The sequence below is a fragment of the Desmodus rotundus genome, chromosome 4, assembly GCF_022682495.2.
Source record: "Desmodus rotundus isolate HL8 chromosome 4, HLdesRot8A.1, whole genome shotgun sequence".
NCBI classification, from domain to species: Eukaryota; Metazoa; Chordata; class Mammalia; order Chiroptera; family Phyllostomidae; genus Desmodus; species Desmodus rotundus.
In genome coordinates, this window is record NC_071390.1 from 114,958,985 (window position 1) to 114,981,836 (window position 22,852).

At 40.3% G+C, this 22,852-nt stretch overlaps 1 protein-coding gene and 1 long non-coding RNA gene across 2 annotated transcripts in view; one reads left to right on the forward strand and one right to left on the reverse strand.

Annotated features, from left to right (window-relative positions):
• The first annotated feature begins 8 nt into the window (after positions 1 to 8).
• On the forward strand, positions 9 to 11,356 carry LOC123478468 (uncharacterized). Its single transcript, XR_006653675.3, has 3 exons — positions 9 to 328; positions 8,050 to 8,235; positions 9,711 to 11,356. It is a non-coding gene; the product is annotated as an uncharacterized lncRNA (long non-coding RNA).
• Positions 5,712 to 22,852, reverse strand: part of DHTKD1 (dehydrogenase E1 and transketolase domain containing 1) — a 46,817-nt gene continuing 29,676 nt past the window's right edge. The window contains exons 11-17 of the mRNA XM_024580188.4: positions 18,271 to 18,421; positions 17,065 to 17,171; positions 16,080 to 16,244; positions 13,014 to 13,096; positions 12,499 to 12,668; positions 8,469 to 8,554; positions 5,712 to 7,653 (exon numbers count right to left, since the gene is read on the reverse strand). Coding sequence (XP_024435956.2) covers positions 7,552 to 7,653; positions 8,469 to 8,554; positions 12,499 to 12,668; positions 13,014 to 13,096; positions 16,080 to 16,244; positions 17,065 to 17,171; positions 18,271 to 18,421 — 864 coding nt within the window. The 3' untranslated portion in view covers positions 5,712 to 7,551. The remainder of the gene's footprint in view (positions 7,654 to 8,468; positions 8,555 to 12,498; positions 12,669 to 13,013; positions 13,097 to 16,079; positions 16,245 to 17,064; positions 17,172 to 18,270; positions 18,422 to 22,852) is intronic.

Below are 22,852 nucleotides of genomic sequence, written 5' to 3' on the forward strand. Positions count from 1 at the left end.
CAGGGCGTGCTCCAGCCAGCCTGGGCCTTTGGGACTACTTCGAGTCCGTGGAGGCTCAGCCCCTAATACTCGGAGCCCGTGTCCGAGCTCAGTGTCAAGGAATTTCGGTTTCCTAGACAGCCACGTGGGTCCCAGCACCCAGGGCACGCGAGGCTGGGGATGGGGGGAGGGCTGGTCAAGACCCCGGCCACGGGAGCGCCAGCCCTGGATTCTGTCCCGAGGGCTGACCCTGAGCCGCCCCAAAAGCCAGAGTGACCCAAGCAGCCGTTCTAATTTGCTTCCATCATATCGGAACCTGTTGGAAGTTTTTAAAAATATGTGACACTTCGTAAGTATTAGCTTGTGAAATCTCCGCTCTCTACTACCTACGATCTTTCAGCTTCTCCAAAATGCAGAGATCAGGATTTTGTGCACTGGACTGGTCTGTTCTTATCGCTTCTTCAATGACAGCGTATAACGGAAAGTATACAAGTCTTAGAAATCAGCCAGCCCTCTCGATTTTAATCCTTTCTCCACTTCTCTTTTTTAAAAAAGATTTTATTTATTTTAGAGAAGGGAAGGAAGGGAGAAAGTGCTGAAGAGAAACATCAATGTGTGGTTGCCTCACCCCAATGGGGAGGTGGCCCTCAACCCAGGCACGTGCCCTGTCAGGGAATCTTTCCGGCACCCTTTGATTCCAAAGCCAGCCCTCAATCCACTGAGCCACTCCAGCCAGGGCCTCTTCTCCACTTCTTAAAGGCTTTGGGAAATTAGCCTTTCTGAGCTACATGGGTAAAATAGGGGTAATAATAACCACTTTCTATAGGTGTGAAATCAAACATCGAGATATAGAAGGCCCTCATGTATTTTCCTTACTCAAATTTTAAACCCCTGCAGTGTAACTCCTCTAACATATACTGAAACAAGCTATTTCAAAGGTCACAGATGACCTATAATCACCAAATGCAGTGATCTGTTCTAATGCTTACATCTGTGTGTGGGTGATTCCTCAAGCCAAATCTAGTCAGGGTCTTCTGAACCCTTTCACCACTAGGCTGTATGTACATTAGCCCACAAAGACTTGAGCAAAAACTAACATAGTTTCTAACAGCTCTGTTCTCGGATCACCCTGACCCCCACTTAAAATACATACCTGGGAAAGCTCAAGGCCACCAAAGAATTTACCTCTTGTTCAGGCAACATCTGAAGATAGGGTCTCTGTCTCCCAGCCTTAGTCTGAGGGTAGGAGCCTAACTTCCATCAGTCCCAGTTAACAAACCCAGATGTGTTTTATATGGACCAAATCCTCCTTCCTGCTTTTTGTAATTTTCAACTTCCCTGACTCTATGAACCCTACTCACCTCCTCTCTGTAACCCCATTCTCCTCCTAAATGGCCCAATCACCCCTACAAATCAAAGTTGAGTTTAGTTCATTCTGGACTGTTTTCCCTACTGCAACAGTATATTACTGATGAAAATCTCTTCTGACCACTTTAATTAGCATCTGGCTTTATCTTTGAACACACCCACACATTTATATACATATATACACATAGACAGAGGGGAACCCCCCAAAACAGAACTTATTTACAAAAAATTGTGCGTTTATTTTTATGTTTAAACTTCAGTCACCTTCAAAGTATTGACCCAATACACCTATCAAGATGTTTTTTCCCTGCTCAAAACAGTTTTTGAACTCTTTGACTTTGACGCCTTTTACTACTTCTGCCGTTTTTTGTTTCATCTCTTCCACCATGGAAAAACATTTCTCTTTGAGGATATTTTTCACTGGGGGGGGGGAGGGGAAAAAGAGTCCCTTGGAGAAAGATTGGTGAATGGCGGGGGGGGGGGGGCGGGATAGGGCACTCAGTGTGGTGTGGGAAGGTGCATTATTACTTTTTTAAGTATATTTTATTGATTGTGCCATTACAGTTGTCCCATTTTTCCCCCTTTATCCCCTTCCACCTCCCTTCTACCAGCATTGCCCCCCGCCCCCTAGTTAATGTCCATGGGTTATACTTATAATTTTTTTGGCTTCTCCATTTCCTATACAATTCTTAACCTCCCCCTGTCTATTTTGTACCTACCATTCATGCTTCTTAACCCCTGTAGCTTTTCCCCCATTCTCTACCCTCACCCTCCTTGCTGATAACCCTCCATGTGATCTCCATTTCTGTGGTTCTGTTCCTGTTCTAGTTGTTTGCTTAGTTTTGGGTTGTTCTTTTTTAACGTTCACTTGTTGATAGTTGTGAATTTGTTGTCATTTTACTGTTCATATTTTTGATCTTCTTCTTTTTCTTAGATAAGTCCCTTTAACATTTCATATGATATAGGCTTGGTGATGATGAACTCCTTTAACTTGACCTTATCAGGGAAGCACTTTATCTGCCCTTCCATTCTAAATGAGAGCTTTGCTGGATAGAGTCATCTTGGATGTAGGTCCTTGCCTTTCATGACTTGGAATACTTCTTTCCAGCCCTTCTTGCCTGTAAGGTTTCTTTTGAGAAATCAGCTGATTGTCTGATGGGAACTCCTTTGTATGTAACTCTCTCCTTTTCTCTTGCTGCTTTCAAGATTTTCCCCTTATCTTTAATCTTGGGTGATGTCATTATGATGTGCCTTGGTGTGTGCTTCCTTGGGTCCAACTTCTTTGGGAGTCTCTGGGTTTCCTGGACTTCCTGGAAGGCTATTTCCTTGGCCAGATTGAGGAAGTTCCCCTTAGTTATTTCTTCAAATAAGTTTTTGATTTCTTGCTCTTCCTCTTCTCCTTCTGGCACCCCTATGATTCGGATGTTGTAACATTTAAAGTTGTCCCAGAGGTTCTTAATCCTCTCCTCATTTTTTTGAATTCTTCTTTCTTCATTCTGTTCTGGTTGACTGCTTATTTCTTCTCCTGTCCCAAACTGTTGATTTGAGTCCTTGTTTCCTTCCCTTCACTGTTGGTTCCCTGTATATATATTTTTTTATTTCACTTTGTATAACCCTCACTTTTTCTTCCATTTTGCATCCATATTCAAACACTTCTGTGAGCCTCTTGAGTACCAGTGTTTTGAACTCTGTATCTGATAGGTTTGCTCTTTCTTCATTACTTAGTTCTATTTTTGGAGCTTTGATCTGTTCTTTCATTTGGGCCATATTTCTTTGTTTCAGTGCACCAGTCTGAATGAATGTTTCTTCTTTAATCCCTTACTTGTTGGACTCCCATAGAGTTCAATTGTCTGGCAGTTCTGGTTATTTTTTGTTTTGAAACTTGTTGTCCTCCTTTTGGTTGTGTGAGGAGGCACAGTGTATCTACCTATGCTACTATCTTGGAGGGAAGTCAGGTACATTATTATGAAATGGGTAAATGCACTGAAACAGTCTTCAAAAAAATTTGCTGAAGCCAAACTCAGCCTCTCACAACGCCAGCTAGTACAGATGGATTCCTGGAAAACTAACCTAGCTGGTAAAACCTGTACTACAAAGGGTCTTCCCTGCAGAAGATAATTCCATTGGGGTCCCACCTCATGTTTGTGAACTCAATTATTAATACTGCTGCTATGACAAGACAACTGCAACCCACTGAGGTTTTAGTTAATATACCATTTATGGAAGAGATTACCAACTCTGGGTTATCTTCTGAAACCTTCTATCAGTTGCATCTTCTAGAGATACCTTTTGGTAAGATCAAGAAAGGATAGCATTGAGACTTTGACAATGTGTGCCAGTTTCTAAGATAAGTGTCCCAGAGACAATAGAAAAACACTTTTAAAAGAAATATTGCATCATTATATCTTTAAATGGCCCCCACCCTCCAGAAGATAATTCTGGGTTTTTTTAATCCCCCCTCGTACATATGGCTTGCATGGGTCTCTGCTCCACTTGAGGTCATCTGGGACAGCTCCAAGGCTGAATGCTTGGCTTATCAGAAGTCTCTCTCAAACACAAGTTTGGCATTTGGTGCTGGCTGTCAGCTAAGACTTCAGGTAAAGCTGTCAGCTCCAATGTCTCCCTAGGCCTTCTCCATGTGACCTGAGCTTCCTCAAAACATGGCAGCTGGCTGCCAAGTCATGTCCTTGGCAGTGATGGGGCATCACTTTCAGTGCATTGTATTTATAGAGGCAGGAACAGAGGCCTGCTCAGTTTCCAGAGGGAAGGGAAATAGACTCCAACTTCAGGTGTGGGCGTGGCAAGTTTCTGGAAGAGCAGATGGGACACAAAATACTGCTCTAGCCTCTTTTGGAACATGAAATCTGCCATAGTAAAAATCTGACATCCTATGACTTCATTCTTACCTCATTCTACTTTGTATTAGTCATTTTCACACTTGTCTAATCTCCCTACTATACCATAAACTTCTAGTTGGCAGAGATTCTCACTTTTGTATCATCTATAGTAACCTGCAAATGGTTCACTTAAATATAGTTTTGACACTAATTTCATGAATTTAACATCCTTTCAATTAAGATAAACTGAAAATCTAATTGACAGGAGAAAAAGAGTAGCCTGCACCCCTCTTCACTGTCTATTTCTGGGACAGCTCCATGTTTCAAGTAAGAGCCAGGGCATAATCTTTGACACTCTAGATAACTTTTATTAATTACCCTTCCAGTCTTTCTACCACTACATGCTACTCATGGCTTTTCCTTGTATAACCACATAGGCCATTTAATCTACATCCATTAGGAGGAGCATCCTTCCTTGACCTCCTACACTGCTTTAGTTGATCCAACAAAAACATTTCTCTCTCCACAAGTAGAATGCCTTGTCTTCTCAAATAAATTGTTAGTCCACTGAGGACAGAAGGTAACCCATTTTATCTTTTACTCCCATGTATTTCTAATATCCAGAACAATGTCATATATGCAATAAGGTATCCAATAAACTGTTGAGGAAATACTATTTACTCTTATAGAGTCATTTCTTATTTTTATCCAATTATGGCTGATTCTCCATAGAAGTCAGAGACGACACAGTGAAACAACACTAAAGTTATATACTAAAAGTTTTTAAAAGTATCTGATTTTGCAATTGGCAGTAGGGGGAATAAGAGCCTGCTTTATTTAGATTGTGCTTTTTCAGATTTAAATACAAACGTGACGATGAGCTACTACTTCCATAGAGCAATTTAGGAGTTGTTTGTGTAACAGTGTTATAAATATTGAGGATTGAAACATTTTATCCAAATTTCTCAAAATATAATAGTTTTAGCCTGAATACTACGAGAAGCTGAAGATGAAAACCAAATATCCTAATACATCCAATAGAAATGTAGGTAATGCTTTTAGAACATCAGGACCCAAATGTCTTCACTCTTAAATCTGTGACATCCTGTGTAACTCATAATTTCTTTAAACCATATTTCCTCAATTTTGTGAAAGGGATACTGTTTTTATTGTCAGTCAAGGAATTTTTAAAAATAATAAAACTTTAGCCCTGGCTGGGTGGCTTAGTTGGTTGGAGTGTCGTCCCAAATACCAAAACATTGTGGGTTCGATGCCCAGTCAGGGCACATTGCTAGATTTCAGGTTCAATCCTGAGTCAGGGAGCATACAGGAGGCAGTTGATCAATGTTCTCTCTCTCTCGCCACACCCCCCTCCTTTCTATCTCTCTAAAATCAATTAAAAAAACATGTCCTCAGGTAAGGATAAAAAAAAGTATTATAGTCAGCCTAAAAAAGCCTATCCTTTAGAATATAGGATGCTTCCTTACAGTATATGTATTGAAAACATAGGAAAATTGAGCCAAATCATTCTTATAAGAAATAAAATTTTATTTTTACAAAGAATAACGTATCATTTTAAACAAAATTACAAATTTTTCATGGTTCTTAACAGTTCTATAAATTGAGTACTCAATTTGAGCTCTATTCTTCATTGGATATGAAATTCAGCACAGATATATATAAATGGGTTACAAATATCACATCAAATTTTTAAAAGGAATAAAGAAAAATATTTACCTTATTATATTTTCAATCCCATATTTTATCACGGGAATATTTCATTTGGAATTTTTCAAATGGTCTCTTCCTGCAAAGGAATTCAAAGCGCTGCCCCATGTTGCTGTAGTGACTGAAAGTAAGAAGGCTAAGGTGCACAGCTCACGGCTCACGTTGAAGATGTAACAGGAAACCATAAATAGACTTGTGAGGTATAAAGTTAGAAATTTGGAGAGAGCTACACTAAACTGAAAAAAAAGTCTAGTTTTCCCTCTTATTTTGAGCTTATACTTTAAAATTTTTTTAACTCAAGAAACCAAAAGATCTGAAATAAAATGACATTGTACTTTTATTTTTTCCTACTTTGATATACAGCATTGATGATCATTCTCATTAAATAGACCTTTGTAATTTTAGTGATTTACACCAAGTTAAATGATTTGTCGGACTTCACACAGAAAGGAAGCATTAAGGTGTGTAGGAATAACGGGTATGGATACTACAGAAATGTTAAATCAATGCACTAATGTATACATTTATGATGCGAATCCTGAATCTACTGCTGTGACCAGAACAACTTATACATTGATTCTGAAAGACATGACCAGTTGCCAGTAAAAGTGAAGAAGGCATTCCAGTGCCCCAGGACTTCCCCCGTCGTTTCTGAGTAAATCAGTGTCACGGCACAAGAACGGTCGATGGTCGAGCCTCTGCAGCACCAAGCCATGTAAAGATGCACAGTTTGCTGCTGTTTTCCAGTACCATTTACTTTCATAATAAGGGAGTGGGTTGGTGATGCCTGGAAATCTGCAAGTACCCAGCATTGGGAAGTTCCCACTGTCAAAGGTAACGTGCTTCTTAAACACCACAAATAAACTTCACACTGCAGCAGGAATTTTTAGAAACAAGACTGATTAACCAGGGGCTGAAATCCCCATATCGTACACCCAAAGTCAATTAAAAATATAAAAATATTACCACAAAAACAATTCTGGAAAGAAAGATAATGTGGCAAAGCAGACCACAAATCAATTTCACTGTAGCCAAAACTCCTTAACTTAATAATACTGTGCTAAAAGATCACACTCAGAGATTTAAGGATAATAAGTAAAACAACAATCTTGAAAAACACAAATCAGGAATAATACAGTTTTGCTACAGTGTTTGGTGAAACATTTTTCATAATGGCTGGGAAACAGCACCAAAAATGACATAAATGAAAATATTGGACTTTGAATAAAGAAGGGGAAAATTAATGAAAGTGACATCCATCAAACAAATCAAGAGGTAATGTTGAGGTAATTTATATGTAGCTATAAAGTCAGGCTAAAGAACTTCCCTAGGCATATACAGTTAATGAGAAAGAGTGAAAACTGAAAAGTCTGGACTACAACCTAGCTCTGTAACTCACTCAGATCTAACCAAATGTAACATGATTGGACATTTAAGGACAAAAGTTACTTGTCAGATTTATGTATTGATTCCCTTGGGGATTCCACGTATTCCAGATTAAATGATCCTCAGTAGTCCCAAAATCTTAGAGGAAGACAGGTTTTTCATGTTACCTAACGGAAAAGGGAAAAAGGAAAGCAGGCCTTTCTTTTTATGGCAGTGTTCTTAACAGGAAGTTGTATTTCTTCAAAGCACATCATCAAGCAAACGTCTTGGTGAGGATATCTTCATGCTGCTGCAGGTGAATAGTGCCAATTCCTACAGCAGGCGCTGGCAAAGGGGGTCGGCTCACAAGGCGGAGCTGTCATTGGAGCAAGAAAGAAATAAAATGACATTGTGACCCTATCAGAGCTCTGCTTAGTTCCCCCAAGGAGATGCACATATTTTTCTTAGCTTCTTTAACACATATCACCTTTTTGGAAAAATAATGATTTATATAGAATAGATTGTCACAACTAAAAACCAACTAAATTCCAGGCATAATAAGGTAATATAAATTCTCAAGTTTGTTCAATTCTTCAGTAACTATTAGTTGGTTTGAGCTGTAAAGTTTCCTAAATTAGAGTTATTTATATGTGAAAATGATTTGGGCCTAGCCACCTAGTACCCAATGAGTGAACAGAGTTCTAATCAAAGCAGAATAGAAAGATAAAACAGAGGCATAATTGCTTTTCTCATTGCTTTTCCCTTCCTACAGCATAATCAACAAGAATTTGGCCTTCGGGGGATCCCAACTGTGTGGATGGGCCCAGAACAAACATCATTGGGTGCCTCTACTCCCATATTGTAAAACAAGCCTGCTCATCACTCAGCTCCCAATGGCTTGGATGTTGACCTTTAAGGACAAGAATGCTGAGTAGACTAATGGGGAAGTCACCCACAAGTAAGGGCTTTTACTTTTCTAAATATAGTCACTTTTTGTTTTACATGAGACTGGTATGTACACACAGCTTGATAAACACTCAGCATTTTATTTTGAAAGAATAGCCTACAATAAGACTTTATATTTTAGTTTATCCTTAAAGGAACTAGATTGATAATAAGGAATAAAACCATTTGCTGGCATTCTATGAAAAACAAGATATCAAAATATTACAAGAGAGGCAGAGATAGTACCTTGCAGGCCAGTTGCTTTTCAAACCTTGGAGAAACAAAACACCATGGACCCATGTTCTGAGGTTCCTCCTGACTCCAAATAAAATCTATAAAAGAAAATTCATCTTAGTACCTCAAGTGAAGATATACAACATAAACACACACACTATGTATATACATACACATTTTTCCAATATGGCATATTTTTGCTTCTTCTTTTTTTTTTTTTTACAAATGCATAGTAATGTATCCACCATCACAATCATGATACAGAACAATACTATTAGTCCAAAAAATTCCCTCACCTTGTCCCTTTGTACAATACTAAACTCCTCCTCTCACCCCCAACCTCTGGCAACCACTGATCTTTCCCCTACCCCAACAGTTTTGCCTTTTCCAGAATGTCAGATGAATAGAATCATACAGTATTAGCCTTTTGGGTCTGGCTTCCTTAAATCTGCAAAATCCATTTGTGATTTTGCCAATAGCAATAGTTCACTCTCTTTTATTGTTGAGTACTATGATCCTGAGTATGGATATACCATAGGCCATTTTATTATTTTTTAATCTATTGATTTTTAGAGAGATAGGAAGGGGGAGAGAGAGAGAGAGTAACATTGATGTGTTGTTCTGCTTATTTATGCATTCATTGATTGATTCTTGTATGTGCTCTGACCAGGGATCAAACCCACAACCTTGGCATATGGGAACAACACTCTAACTCACTGAGCTACCTGGCCAGGGTCTATAAGACAGATTGCTTATTCATTCACAGGTGGAAGGACATTTTGACTGCCTCCAGTTTGAGGCAATTATGAATAAAACATAAACATTGACATGCAAATCTTTCTGGGAGATGTTTTCCATTCTCTTGGGTAAACACCTAGGAGTGGGACCGATGCATGGTATGGAAACTCTATGTGTAAGTGTATAAGAGACAAACTATGTCCAGAGTGGCAGTACCTGTTTGCATTCACACCAACAGTGAATGAGGGTTCTAGTTGCTTTGCATCCTCATCATTACTTGGTAGTCAATTTGTTGTTTTGTTTTCATTTTAGCTATTTGAATAGATATGTAGCCATATCTCACTTTGGATTAATTTGCATTTCTATTATCACTAATTATGTTAAGCATCTTTTCATATATTCAGTTATTTCCCATCTGGTTCTGTGGCAAAATGCCTGTTCAGTTCTTTAAAACACTGGATTATATATTTTGTTATAAGTATACACATACATGAAAATCTTTCTTTTTTTTTAAAGATTTTATTTATTGAGCTTCTGGCCAAGATGGAGGTGTAGGTAGACACACTGCCTCCTCACACAACCAAAAGAAGGACAACAACAATTTAAAAACAAAAAACAACCAGAACTGACAGAAAATTGAACTGTATGGAAGTCCGACAACCAAGGAGATAATGAAGAAACATTCATCCAGACCTGTAGGAGGTGTGGATATGGGCAGCCGGGGCAGCGGCTCGTGGACCCAGTGGCAGACTGTGGAACGGGGCAGGCTAGGCTGCAGCTAGCAGACCTCACAAGGTGGGGGCTGGCAGACCCCGAAGCCCCATAATCATGCATAGATAAACCAGGAGGAACTGCGGGGGAGTGAAGCAGACTGTGCAACCCAGGGCTCCAGCTTGGGGAAAATAAAGCCTCGAACCTTTGAGTGAAAACACCCGTGGGGGTTGAGGCAACAGCAGGAGAAACTCCCAGACTCACAGGAGATATCGTTGGAGAGATCCACGGGGGCCTAGAAGGTACCCAAGCCCACCCACTCGGGAATCAGCACCAGAGAGGCCCAATTTGATCATGGGAAGTGGAGGGAGTGACTGAAAGCCAGCAGAGAGTGGAGCAAGCGCTATTGCTCCCTCTCGGCCCCTCCCCCATGTACAGCGTCACAGTGCAGTGACCAGTGTTACCCCGACCTAGTGAACACCTAAAGCTCTACCCCTTTAAGTAACAGACCTGCCAAGACAAAAAAAAAATGGCCCAAATGAAAGAACAGATCAAAGCCCCAGAAAAAATACAACTAAGCAATGAAGAGATAGCCAACCTATCAGATGCACGGTTCAAAACACTGGTAATCAGGAAGCTCACAGAATTGGTTGAATTTGGTCTCAAATTAGATGAAAAAGTGCAGGCTATGCTAAGAGAAACAAAGGAAAATGTATAGGGAACCAACAGTGCTGGGAAGGAAACTGGGACTCAAATCAACAGTATGGACCAGAAGGAAGAAAGAAACATCCAACCAGAAAAGAATGAAGAAACAAGAATTCAAAAAAATGAGGAGAGGCTTAGGAACCTCCAGGACATCTTGAAGCGTTCCAACATCCGAATTATAGGGGTATCAGAAGGAGAAGAGGAAGAGCAAAAAATTGAAAACTTATTTGAATAATGAAGGAGAAATTCCCTCATCTGCCAAAGGAAATAGACTTCCAGGAAGTCCAGGAAGCTCAGAGAGTCCCAAAGAAGCTGGACCCAAGGAGGAACACACCAAGGCACATCATAATTACATTACCCAGGATGAAAGAGAAGGAGAGAATCTTAGAAGCAGCAAGAGAAAAGGACACAGTTATCTACAAAGGACTTCCCATAAGACTGTCAGCTGATTTCTCAAAAGAGTCCTTACAGGCAAGAAGGGACCGGAAAGAAGTATTTGAAGTCATGAAAGGCAAGGACCTACATCCAAGATTACTGTATCCAGCAAAGCTATCATTTAGAAAGGAAGGGCAGATAAAGTGCTTCTCAGATAAGGTCAAGTTAAAGGAGTTCATCATCACCAAGACCTTATTATATGAAATGTTAAAGGGACTTATCTAAGGAAAAGAAGATAAAAATATGAACAGTAAAAATGACAGCAAACTCACAGTTATTAACAACCACACCTAAAACAAAAACAAAAGCAAACTAAGCAAACAACTAGAACAGGAACAGAACCACAGAAATGGAGATCACATGGAGGGTTATCAACAGGGGAGTGGGAGGGGGAGGGAGGGGGGGAAAGGTACAGAGAATAAGTAGCATAAATGGTAGGTTGAAAATAGACAGGGGGAGGTTAAGAATAGTATAGGAAATGTACAAGCCAAAGGACTTATATGCATGACCCATGGACATGAACTATAGGGGGGAATGTGGGAGGGAGGGGGTGGGCAGGATGGAGTGGAGTGAAGGGGGGAAATGGGACAACTGTAATAGCATAATCAATAAATATATTTTTTAAAAAGACTTTATTTATTTATATTTAGAGAGGAGGGAAGGAGGGAAAAAGTTAGTGAAACATCAATGTGTGGTTGCCTCTCACGTGCCCCCTACTGGGGACCTGGCCCGAAATATGTGCTCTAAACTGGAAATTAAACCCTCCATCCTTTGGCTTGCAGGCTGGCATTCAATCCACTGAGCCGCACCAGCCAGGGAGGATTATATATTTTCTTACTGTTGAGTTTTAAGAGCTCTTTGAACACTCTGGATAGCCCTTTGTCAGATACCCATCTGCAAATATTTTCTCCCACTTTGTGGCTTGTCTTTTTATTTTCTTCGCAGTGCCCCTCACAATGCAACAGTTTTTCATCTTGATAAAGTCCAATTTTTCTTTTATGGAGCATGCTTTTGGTATTATATCTAAGAACTTTTTGTCTAACCCAAGGTCACAAAGATTTTATTCCATTTTCTTTCTAGAAGTTTCGTAGTTTTACATTTTACATTTAGGTGTATGATCAATTTTCATTTAATTTCTGCATAAGATGTATAAAGACATCCAATTATTCTAGCTCCATTTGTTGAAAGGCTTATCTTTACAATTATAGTTGATCTATTGTAAATGACAGTGATTCCTTCCACTCTCAAGAAATTAGATGTCTTAGATGAGACAAGGGAGACTGAAAGAAATACCAAAGACGACATGAAGACACTGGCTCTAGAAGTATTATTTTCATGTCTCCAGATTTCACGAGATCCAATTTTCTAATAACTCTCACTTCCCTCATAACCCCTTTTCCCTTGAGATAGTTCCAGTAGGTTTCAGATACCTAAAAGTCAAAGAAGCCTTTACCTTTCACGTGTTTGTATTTGCTCATCTCCTGTTGTAATGAGTCCAGTGGGAAAGGACAGAGTTCCTCTACTCGGATAATGGCAAACTCCCGCTTCTTGGCTTCCAAAGATTCCCTTTGCTTCAGCAGGGCATAAAAGTGTTTGCCAGAGCAAAACACTAGACTCTTAACACTGTTGGGCAGAAAAGGGATAGAAGGGTGGGGGAGAAATACCTTAGAGTAAGAATTGTATCAGAAGAAAGGGGAAACCTGTACATTTAAATGCTTCACTAATGAAGCAGTAGGGCTCTGTAGTTGGGTTCAGTCACATGCCATGCCCTGGCAAGCCTTCTTTAGCAACATATGCCGCCCAAGTTCACTCTTCCATGCATATTATAACTCCTACCCCACTTACATAAAGGACTTATAGTACAAGGGAGGAGATAAGGATCACTTTGGGTTTCTTAACATGAGCTAGTGTTCCCACCAATTAAAATTCAACTGCTGAGTATGATAACAAAATTATGCGTCAAATTACTTTTTTGGATCCACAGATGAATCGCCAATGACTGGTCTGAATGTTGTTCCTGGTGCCATTTCTTGAAGAGTTGACACAGCTGCCTAAGGAGGAGGGGAAAAGCCACAAATTTATTAAACAGTGGAAAGGAGCTGAAGACGCTTTACTTATAAGGGATCTTAACCGAGAAACAGTATCAGAACTCTCACCCAGGACCATAAGTAAACATATGTACTAATAAATACGATATCTTCCCCCCTCAAAAAAATTCTGCTCTGAATACTTAAAAATAAATTATTTTCCTGAAGTTAGATAAGATTGCCTTTAGTCTGGTGCCACAATAAAATTTCAAGAATCAAATTTTTAATTTGATCATACAACTTCATTATTAATAAAAAGTATGCTCTAATTTTTTGGAATTAGAGACAACATTTTATAGAATTTATATTATGAACCAAAAACAGCTAAGGTAGGGCAACTATTTCTTTAAGTTTTTTATTATAATTTATAAGTGAAACCTATTTGTCAAAACAAAATTAGTGAATATTTCTATAATGAAAAGAAAGAAATTGTATTAATCAGCTCCATCTAAATAAATGCTTGTTGCAAAGAACTTAAGAGTACAAAACTCATAAAGTCAGGTTAGGGATTTGATCCCTTTTGCCATCATTTAGTCAGTTTCCCTGCAGTCAGGTCCCAACTGGATATCTGGCTTTTTTTTTTCAATCCTCACCTGAGGGCATTTTGTCCTTGCTTTTAGAGACAGAGGAAGGAAGAGAGGAAGGGAGACAGAGGAACATCGATGTGGGACAGAAGCATCAATTGGCTGCCTCCTGTGCATGCGTGGGCTGGGGATCAAACCTGCAGCCTGCGTCTGTGCCCTGACTGGGATTCAGACCCACGATCTTTCAGTTATGGGATGACGCTCCACCTGAGCCACACTGGCCAGGGAGGTACATGGCACTTTGACTAAGACCATTGTGGGCAGCCAGCCTGATCCTGGAATATTGCGATACAACCTAAAAAATTAATATTAACTATTCAGCTACTCTTATGACTAATTAACGTAATCTTTCTCCATTTGGAACCAGATCTGTTTGTCAGTCCTCACTTCCTGTGACAGGAAACAAAGGGAGCTGGGATTCGGGGCGGGGTGGGGAGCTGGAAGGGGTTTAGGTGCCACCAGACACACAGACTCCACACAGCCCCGAGTCGTGTTTGTCATGAGGCAAGTCACACCCAAACAGGCCATTGAAAGAAAGGGTTGATTTATTTCTGGTAGATCTTTTGTACTGATAATCAGATTTTCAGGAGGAAATCAGAATTGAATAGTGGTCATACTTATTTGCAATTAATAAAAGAACTTATGCCCTGGCTGGTGTGGCTCAGTGAACTGAGTGCTGGCCTGCTACCCAAAAGGTTGCTGGTTCGATTCGTGGTCAGGGCACATGCCTGGGTTGCAGGGCCAGGTCCCCAGCTTGGGGCATGTGAGAGGCAACCAATCAATGTTCCTCTCGCACACTGATGTTTCTCTCCCTCCCTTTCTCCTGCCCTTCCCCTCTCTCTATAAATAAGTAAATAAAATAAAATAAATAATAAAAGAACATAAATGTTTAATGAAGATATTTGACTACTTAGTAAGAGTAGTTTTTCACTTGAAAATATACATGATACCTATTGATATTTTTTAAGGCTCCCAAATAAAGCTTCTTTTATTTGATAAGTTATATATTAGATTTGAAGCAAGGAGTGAAATATTAGAGCCAGAATATGAACTTTTATCTTGGTTTCAAACAGCAAAAAAGATTCTCAATAAAATTTCTAATAGTTCAATTAAGACTTGGCAATACACATACATTAGATTGAGATATTTAATATCATTACCTTTGCTATTGGCTCCCAGGGTTGGAACTAGGGTAAGACAGATGAGGCGCCTAGAGTGCAAACCTTAAGGAGGTGTCCACTCCAGGGTCACGCAAGTCCTGACCGTGAGAGTGTCTCCTTACTCTCCTCCAAATGCTAGGCACCGCGTAAAAATACAAACACTTTCAACTTTCTTTTTTTTTTTTTAAAGATTGTATTTATTTACTTTTAGAGAGAGGGGAAGGGAGGGAGAGAGAGGGAGAGACACATTGATCGGTAGCCTCTTGCATGCCCCCAGCCAGGGACCTGGCCCGTGCGACCCAGGCATGTGCCCTGACTAGGAACCAAACCAGAAACCCTCCCGTTTGCAGGATGACGTCTAATCCACTGAGCCACACCAGTCAGGGCAAATCGCTTGCAACTTTCTTCAAAATCCTTCAGTTTCAAATCTACACTCTCAGATCTTTGTGCAAACCAAAAGATAGTCCTGAACAGGCATATTGCACTTCAGCAGCAGCATCCAAATAAATACAAGGTTGTTGCATATTCATCCTAGTTAAGATTCTCATATAAAACTGAAAAAAAGTATAGCAGATGAGATAAATATATGCTTACTAGTATTTATTACCTTGAACTCAACCAATTGAAAACTAAAAAACATTGAAAACATGAAAACATATTTGTGATTAAAATTAGATTGTGCATTTAACACTGAGTTCAGGTAAACAAAGAGAAAATGTATATATATTTTAAATGTATAATTTTAAAGTAGTGCACAATAAGGTATATTGTTATGATGCTGTGCTTATTGAAACAGGAATCTACTTGGGATAAATCATTTAACAGAAAAAATCTAAACAAAAGTCAATGAATGACAGCACTTGTTTTCATCAAAATACTCTAAATTCCCAACTCGCTATATCAACACAGCAGTGTTTAGACTATTTGGACTTTTAAACTTTTTCTCTAAAATTGTTTCCTCTCAGACCAGGCTACCAGTGTGATTAAATCTGCTGTCCTGTCTTTCATTACAGGATCTGAGAGCTACCTGTATTTCCAGTTGTTCTTGAAAGGTGAGAGAGAGAGAGAGCAGGAAAGCCAACTAAAACTAATAAAGATATTTCTGTAATTGAGAACTACAATTAGATTGAGAAAACAGAAAAAAAAAAGGCAGTAAAAAAATGACAAGATGAGAAAGGCTTCCAACCAGCTTTTTGCACTTACAGGGAGCCTGAGCAACATCTTCGGAGAAGCAACAATGAGGGGTTTCCTGAAGTTCCGGACCATCTGTCTCCTGAGCAAGTGGAAATACTGAGCAGGAGTCGTGGGGTGCACCACAAACATGTTCACGGTGTCCCCATCCACCCCTTCCTCTATGCTGTCACACATCTGGGAGAGACATGAAGGAAAGGAGAATGTTCAGATCATCTCATGCAATCGTAATGACATCTGCTCTCCGAAGGGACTGCAGGGCTCTCAATGACAAGAGACGTTGCCCTCCATTGTAGAAGACACCAGGAGGTAGATTTATAGCCTATGAAGAATTAACCAGAGGATGGGTCTGATGACTTCCCCATCTGCCTGAGTCTGCGTGTTTTGACACGGTTGTTCCCAAACACAGCTGATTTCAAGAAGCATCTGGAGGGGACCTTCTAAAAAAAATACAGATTCTGATCATGTGGGGTTAAGGTTGTGAGACTGTGGAAGGATGCACTGTCAGAATCTCACTCTCTTAAGGAAAGAAACACAATTATAGTTTGGATTGTTAGTTTTAAAGATAAAACAAAATCAAAAGCAGCTAACAAGGTTAAAAAGTTAAAGGCAAGGAATTAAATCTTAGAAGATCCTGGTGGGACAGAAAGCTGAGACATGGCTCCTAACCCCACTCCAGGAGCAATGGAGAGAAAAGCAAGTGATTTGACTAAATCCTGACAATTCTTGCTAGTCCCCTCCAGTTTGGAGAGAGGGTGTGCGGAGGCAACCCTGGGGAAAAACAAAGGCAAAATCTAGAGCAGGAAACCCCACAGCGCTCAGTGGAGGCAATGGGGCTGCCAGGCTTGCCGCTTCCGAAGCGTTAAATGTTTCATTCAAAGAGTACAATGTCTGACAATGGAAGGTGCACACTACGTATCTGCAGGAGGCAGTTCTAGTTCAAAGCACCTCAGAAGCAGGAAAACATTCCTGGGAATCCAAGAAGTATTGGCCATACCTGCAAGAAACGCTCTATGCGACAAGAGGAGTGTTCAGGTCCAGCCCCGTCGTACCCGTGGGGTAGGAGAATCACAATGCCGCTCTGGAGGAGCCACTTGGCCTCTCCTGGAAAAGCAGAGGGAGGGATTGAGACCTCTATGAGGCAGGAATGAAAGGGGTCTGATCTGACTTGGGTAGTGAGCACATGTTAGTTTGCTGCCACACTCCCTAAACCCATTTTCCTTACATGCACTGTCGAGCAGAGTTACATTGTACTTGGGAGAAAATACCCTAGGATGACACATGTCCTGCGCTTAAGCAAGTAGAAGACAAGCTCAATGGTGAATGTCTGGCTCCCAGGACAGTGTGGCCATGCTGACCCCACTTCCAGCACAACTCTCACCAAAACTGGGCAGCCCCTGCTTTTCCCCAAGCACCCCTGACAACACAGGCCACTCACTGTCCTCAAGCTGAGGACATAGGCACTTTGGCAGAGTCTCTGGACGTGTCAAAGTCCAGTCTCCTCAAGACACATTTCTTTTCCATTGTTTTTATTCTGAATTACACTTACTGGGGTGACGCTGATTGGCATGTTTCTTACAACTACATAGTTAACAGAGAAACACAACCAAGGGAAGGATCCACAGGGCAAACTCAAACCCAAGCGTGGTTACCCCCCAAAATGGGGTGAGAGTCTGGGGGACACTCACACTCGTACTTTATATACTATGAATTTTTACAGTAAGCAGCTACTGCTTTTACAAGTGATTAGAAAAATAATAAAGATGCACAACTTCCAGTGTTCAGATACTCGAGTGTCCCTGGATGGAGGAAAGCAGATTTTCAAGGCTGCCATTCGCTCTGACCACAAATCCTCGCTGTGTCACCGTTGCCAGCCTGTGATTCACATCATAGCTACTCAACAGACCCAAGAGTGGACCCGAAAGTCGAACTGCTTAGGACCTGGTAGGTGCAGTTCTGCCCCCTTCAGCCAAACACATTCCCCTGCAGATGGGAAGGTGCTCCCCGCACAGCACCCAGCTCTCCAGCAGCATATTTAACTCCAACAGCTGCCATGTCCCATTGGATGACAAGGCAACCCCTCGACTCTCCCCAGGGTCTGTGGTACAAGCAGTCTTGTAAGCAGCTACAGCCCCTTTTCATTCATTTGTCCCCCTGAGGCTGGTGCCATGTGTCCACTACACACCCATATGCCAAAACCTACCTCCAGAGATGAACGTGTCGAAGATGATCTGGGCACCATTGAAGAAATCGCCAAACTGAGCCTCCCAGAGGGGCAGTAAATTAGGGCTCTCGATGCTCATCCCATATTCAAATCCCAGGACAGCCTCTTCTGACAGCGGGCTGTTGGTGACCTGGTGCAAAGGAAGAGAATGGAGACACTGTCATGCCAGGGAAGTGGTGACTGAATCGGTAAAGGCAAAAGCCTCACATTTATACAAACCTCTCAAGAGGAAAGAGGGGCAGCGAGAGCAGCTTTATTTTCAGTCATCTCCACTTGGCTTTGGGAAAAAGCCCTCTATGAGTGACGCATGTGGGAAAGTTGGGACAAAAAGAAGAAGACATGAAAGAGGTTGGAATACAGGCATTGAAGATTTTCTTCAAGGATAAGCAAAATTAACTTCTCAGATGTTCCACCTTTGGAGCTGAGAGTAAAACTGTGTCATTTAAGCTTTCTTTGAAAAAAAAGTCACACAAGAAAGGGGGAAAACATACCCAAAAAAGGCTTACCTTAGGTAAGAATCCATAATATCCTATTTGCACAACAGATTAACAGACCATCATGATATGTTAAGATAACACAAATAGAATATAAAGTTACATCCCTGAGGAGGCTAAGGAGACATGACAATGAAATGCAACATGATTCTGAACGGGGTTGGAAGACCAGATGGCAGTCATGTTGCAGTGTTAATTTCCTGACTTGGCTGGTGATATTGTGTAGGAGAATGTCCCTCTTTGTAGGAAATACACATCTAGTGCCTCAAAAGTTGGCAACCTGAAGTTTCCAATTTGACGTCTCAAGTGTTTCACAATGAGAAAAAGTTCCTTGTGTATTATGCATCCAGCTTTTTTGTAATTGTGTGCTTCTTTCAAATATTTCTTTAAAATATTCTTTATAAGTTATATATCTATAAAATATTATCTGGTAATAAAAAGAATAAAATATTGATACATGCTATAACAGGGATAGACCTGGAAAACATGATGCTGAGTGAAAGATGTCAGTCACAAAAGGCCATATGATGTATGATTCTACTCACATGAAAAGTCCACAACAGGCAAATCCATAGAGACAGAAAGTAGATTAATGGTTGCCAGGAGCTGGGCGGAGGAAGGAATGGGGAGTGCCTGCTAAGGTATGGGGTTTCTTTGGGGGGGTGTGATAAAAATGTTCTGAAATTAAATAGTGGTGATGGTTACACAACCCTGTGAATATATTAAAGACCACTTAATTACACACATTAAAAGGCTGAATTCTTTTTTTATTATTTATGCTATTACAGTTGTTCCAATTTTTTCCCCTTTTGCCACCCTCCACCCAGCCCACCCTTCTAGCCCACAGTCAATCCCCTCTCCATTGTTCATGTCCATGAGTCATCCATACATGTTCTTTGACTGTTCCCTTCCCCCCTCTCTCCTCCCCTCCTACAGTTATCTGTTCTGTTTCCACGTCTCTGGTTCTATTGTTTCTCGTTAGTTTATTTTGTTCATTTGATTCCAGTTATAAGTGAGGTCATATGGTATTTGTCTCTCACAGATTGGCTAGTTTCACTTAGTGTAGTAGTCTCCAGTTCCATCCATGCTGTTGTGAGAGGTAGTAGTTCATCCTTTCTCTCTGCTGCATAGTATTCCATTGTGTAAATGTACCATTGTTTTTTTATCCACTCATTTACTGATGGGCACTTAGGCTGTATCCAGCATGTGGCTATTGTAAATAATGCTTCTATGAACATAGGGGTGCTTAAGTTCTTTTGAATTGGTGTTTCAGGATTCTTAGGGTATAATTCTAGCAATGGAATCACTGGATCAAAAGGCAGTTCCATTTTTAGTTTTTTGAGGAAATTCCATACTGTTTTCCACAGGGGCAGCACCAGTCTGCGCTCCCACCAACAGTGCACTAGGGCTCCCTTTTCTCCACATCCTGGCCAGCACTTGTTGTTTGTTGATTTTTTGATGATAGCCATTCTGACAGGTGTGAGGTGATATCTCATTGTGGTTTTAATTTGCACCTCTCTGATGGCTAGTGATGCTGAGCATCTTTACATATGTCTATGGGCCATCTGTATGTCCTCCTTGGAGAAGTGTCTACTCAGGTCCTCTGACCATTTTTTAATTGGGTTGTTTGTCTTCCTGGTGTTGAGTCATATGAGTTCTTTACATATTTTGGATATTAAACCCTTGTCTGATGTATCTATCATTGGAAAATAAGTACTCTCATATAGTTGGTTCCCTTTTTATTTTGCTGATGTTTTCTTTAGCCATCAGAAGCTTTATAGTTTGATGTAGTCCCATTTTTAAATTCTTTTCCTTTATTTCCCTTGCCCTAAGAGATAATATCAGCAAAAATATTGCTATGTAGGATGTCTGAAATTTTGCTGCCTATGTTTTCCTCCAGGACTTTTATGGTATTGTGACATATATTTAAGTCTGAAAGGCTGCATTCTGTATCTCAATAAAGCTTTTATTTAAAAAAAAAATTACATCCCTACGATGATTACAACTATAAAATTTTGTGATTTATATGGATAAACTCTCAATGATAACAGGAAAATGCAAAGAGATGATTTATTATCAAGGCGGGATTATGCATAATTTATCATTTCTGCTTTCTATGTTGATTTCAGTTATAATCTATACAATACATTAATTTTTAGAAAGACTGCTGAGTTTCTCAGATTCGTATGTATGTTGTAAATGGGGTTTGTAGTGGCCACCTTTCTTGTATTTCCACTGTCCTTACCTCTTTCCTCCTTTTTCTTCCTACCCAAGGCTGACCTGCCCATTCATATTGTAAATCCATTGGTCTTTGGCCTCTTCTCTCAGCTTCATCACCTAACCCCTCTTTTCTGAACCTTTCCTCACTGGCTTTCTCCTCTCAGCAGATAGACAAAAAAAAAAAGCTTAAAACCAACACAAGAAATAGTCTTGATCAGTGCTCTCCAGCTATTAGTTCCCATCACAGTCAAGCTTCTAGAAAGAACTATCTAATTCTCTTGCCTTCTCCTCCTTAACTCTTGTTTACCCTTCAACTAGCTTCTGCTTTCACCACTCCACTAAAATAGCTCTACATAGAGATGGGATAGCCAAATTGATACAGAAAAATATAGCTCTGCATGAGGTCAACCCTTGACTCTCTAGTTGCCAAATCCAATGACCATGTTATTCTTCTTCTTATCTGACTCCTCCATACTTGCGTTCAATGACACAGTGACTCTAGTTCTCCTCATGCCTTCCTGGATGCTCTTTATGGAAATACTTTTCCTATGACAGTCACTTAACTGTTGTTGTCCCCAAGACTCTATCCTTTGGTGCTTTTCTCATTTTGCTTTCTCTCAGGGAGATTCTCCCACCCTTGTGGTTTAAACACTCGTACACCCTGATTACTTCCAAATCTAGATCACAAGGCCAGATTCCTTCCTTAGCTCCACATATACTTATTTAATTGCTTATAGAAACCTCTATGCCATTCAGCCCCTCTAAATCAAATGTCCAACACAGAATCCACTCTCTTTCCTCACCAAACCTGTTCCCTCTTCTTCACTCCCTGGTTGGGTAAAGGCTATCATCATATACCAGCTGTCCGAGTCACGAGGCTAAAATAAAACTGAGACTGGTCTTTCCTATTTAATCCCTACATCTACCACTAAGTCCTTCAGCTATGATTTTCTGAATAGTTCTCAAATCTGACCGCATCTGCCATCTGCACTGTTATTGCCCTAATTCCGGTCCCTGTGATTTCCTGCCTAGATGACTGAGAAGCCTCCTTAGAAATTTGCCCAAATTCTCATTCTTTTTCAACCTAGGCTTCCAAAGTGTTATCAGGAGTGATCTTTCTATTGCTAATATAAAAATCAGACATTCTATTCAGAATTCCACCACTGTTTCTCTTCTACATAATACTCAAAGTCTTACTCAATGTGGGTAGTCCTATCTGGTTTGTCTCCTTATTTTTACTCCTGTATCCACTTTGCAGTTCATTCTCCAGTCATATGATGCTATTTGTAGTTCCCTGGGATACCAGGTCCTTTCACCTCTCAGTTTTTTGTGTGTGCTATTGTGTCCACATTGAATATTCTCCCTACACGTGTTAGAACAGGCAACTCCTACTGTCCTTCCAGTATTGGTGAAATATGGCTTCCATGCCAAATTTTTCCTGATTTCCTCAAGTAGGAATAATCTGCTCCTTCTCCTACGCATCTACTGTACTTTGTACATTGGTACCTTATTTTCTTGAACCTATTAATGCTATTATTTATTCCAAAAAGTATTTACGATGGCTTATAATTATATATAACATATAACATGACAGTGCAAAGTGCAGGAAAAAATAGAAATTAAGACTGAGAAACAGAGTTGGGGAAAAGACATAACCTGGCAACCTACTCACTTTTACCAAGGCTACTGTAGCCTCTACCCCTTCATAGAAGCCATTATATATTTTTTTGAAAAGCACATATACTCAGTGCTTCATTTTCTGACTTTATGGAAGTCATTATTGGTAAGAGGATGCTGGTTGGCTGCAGGATTCATGGTATACACACAGTGAAGACAACAAAGATCAA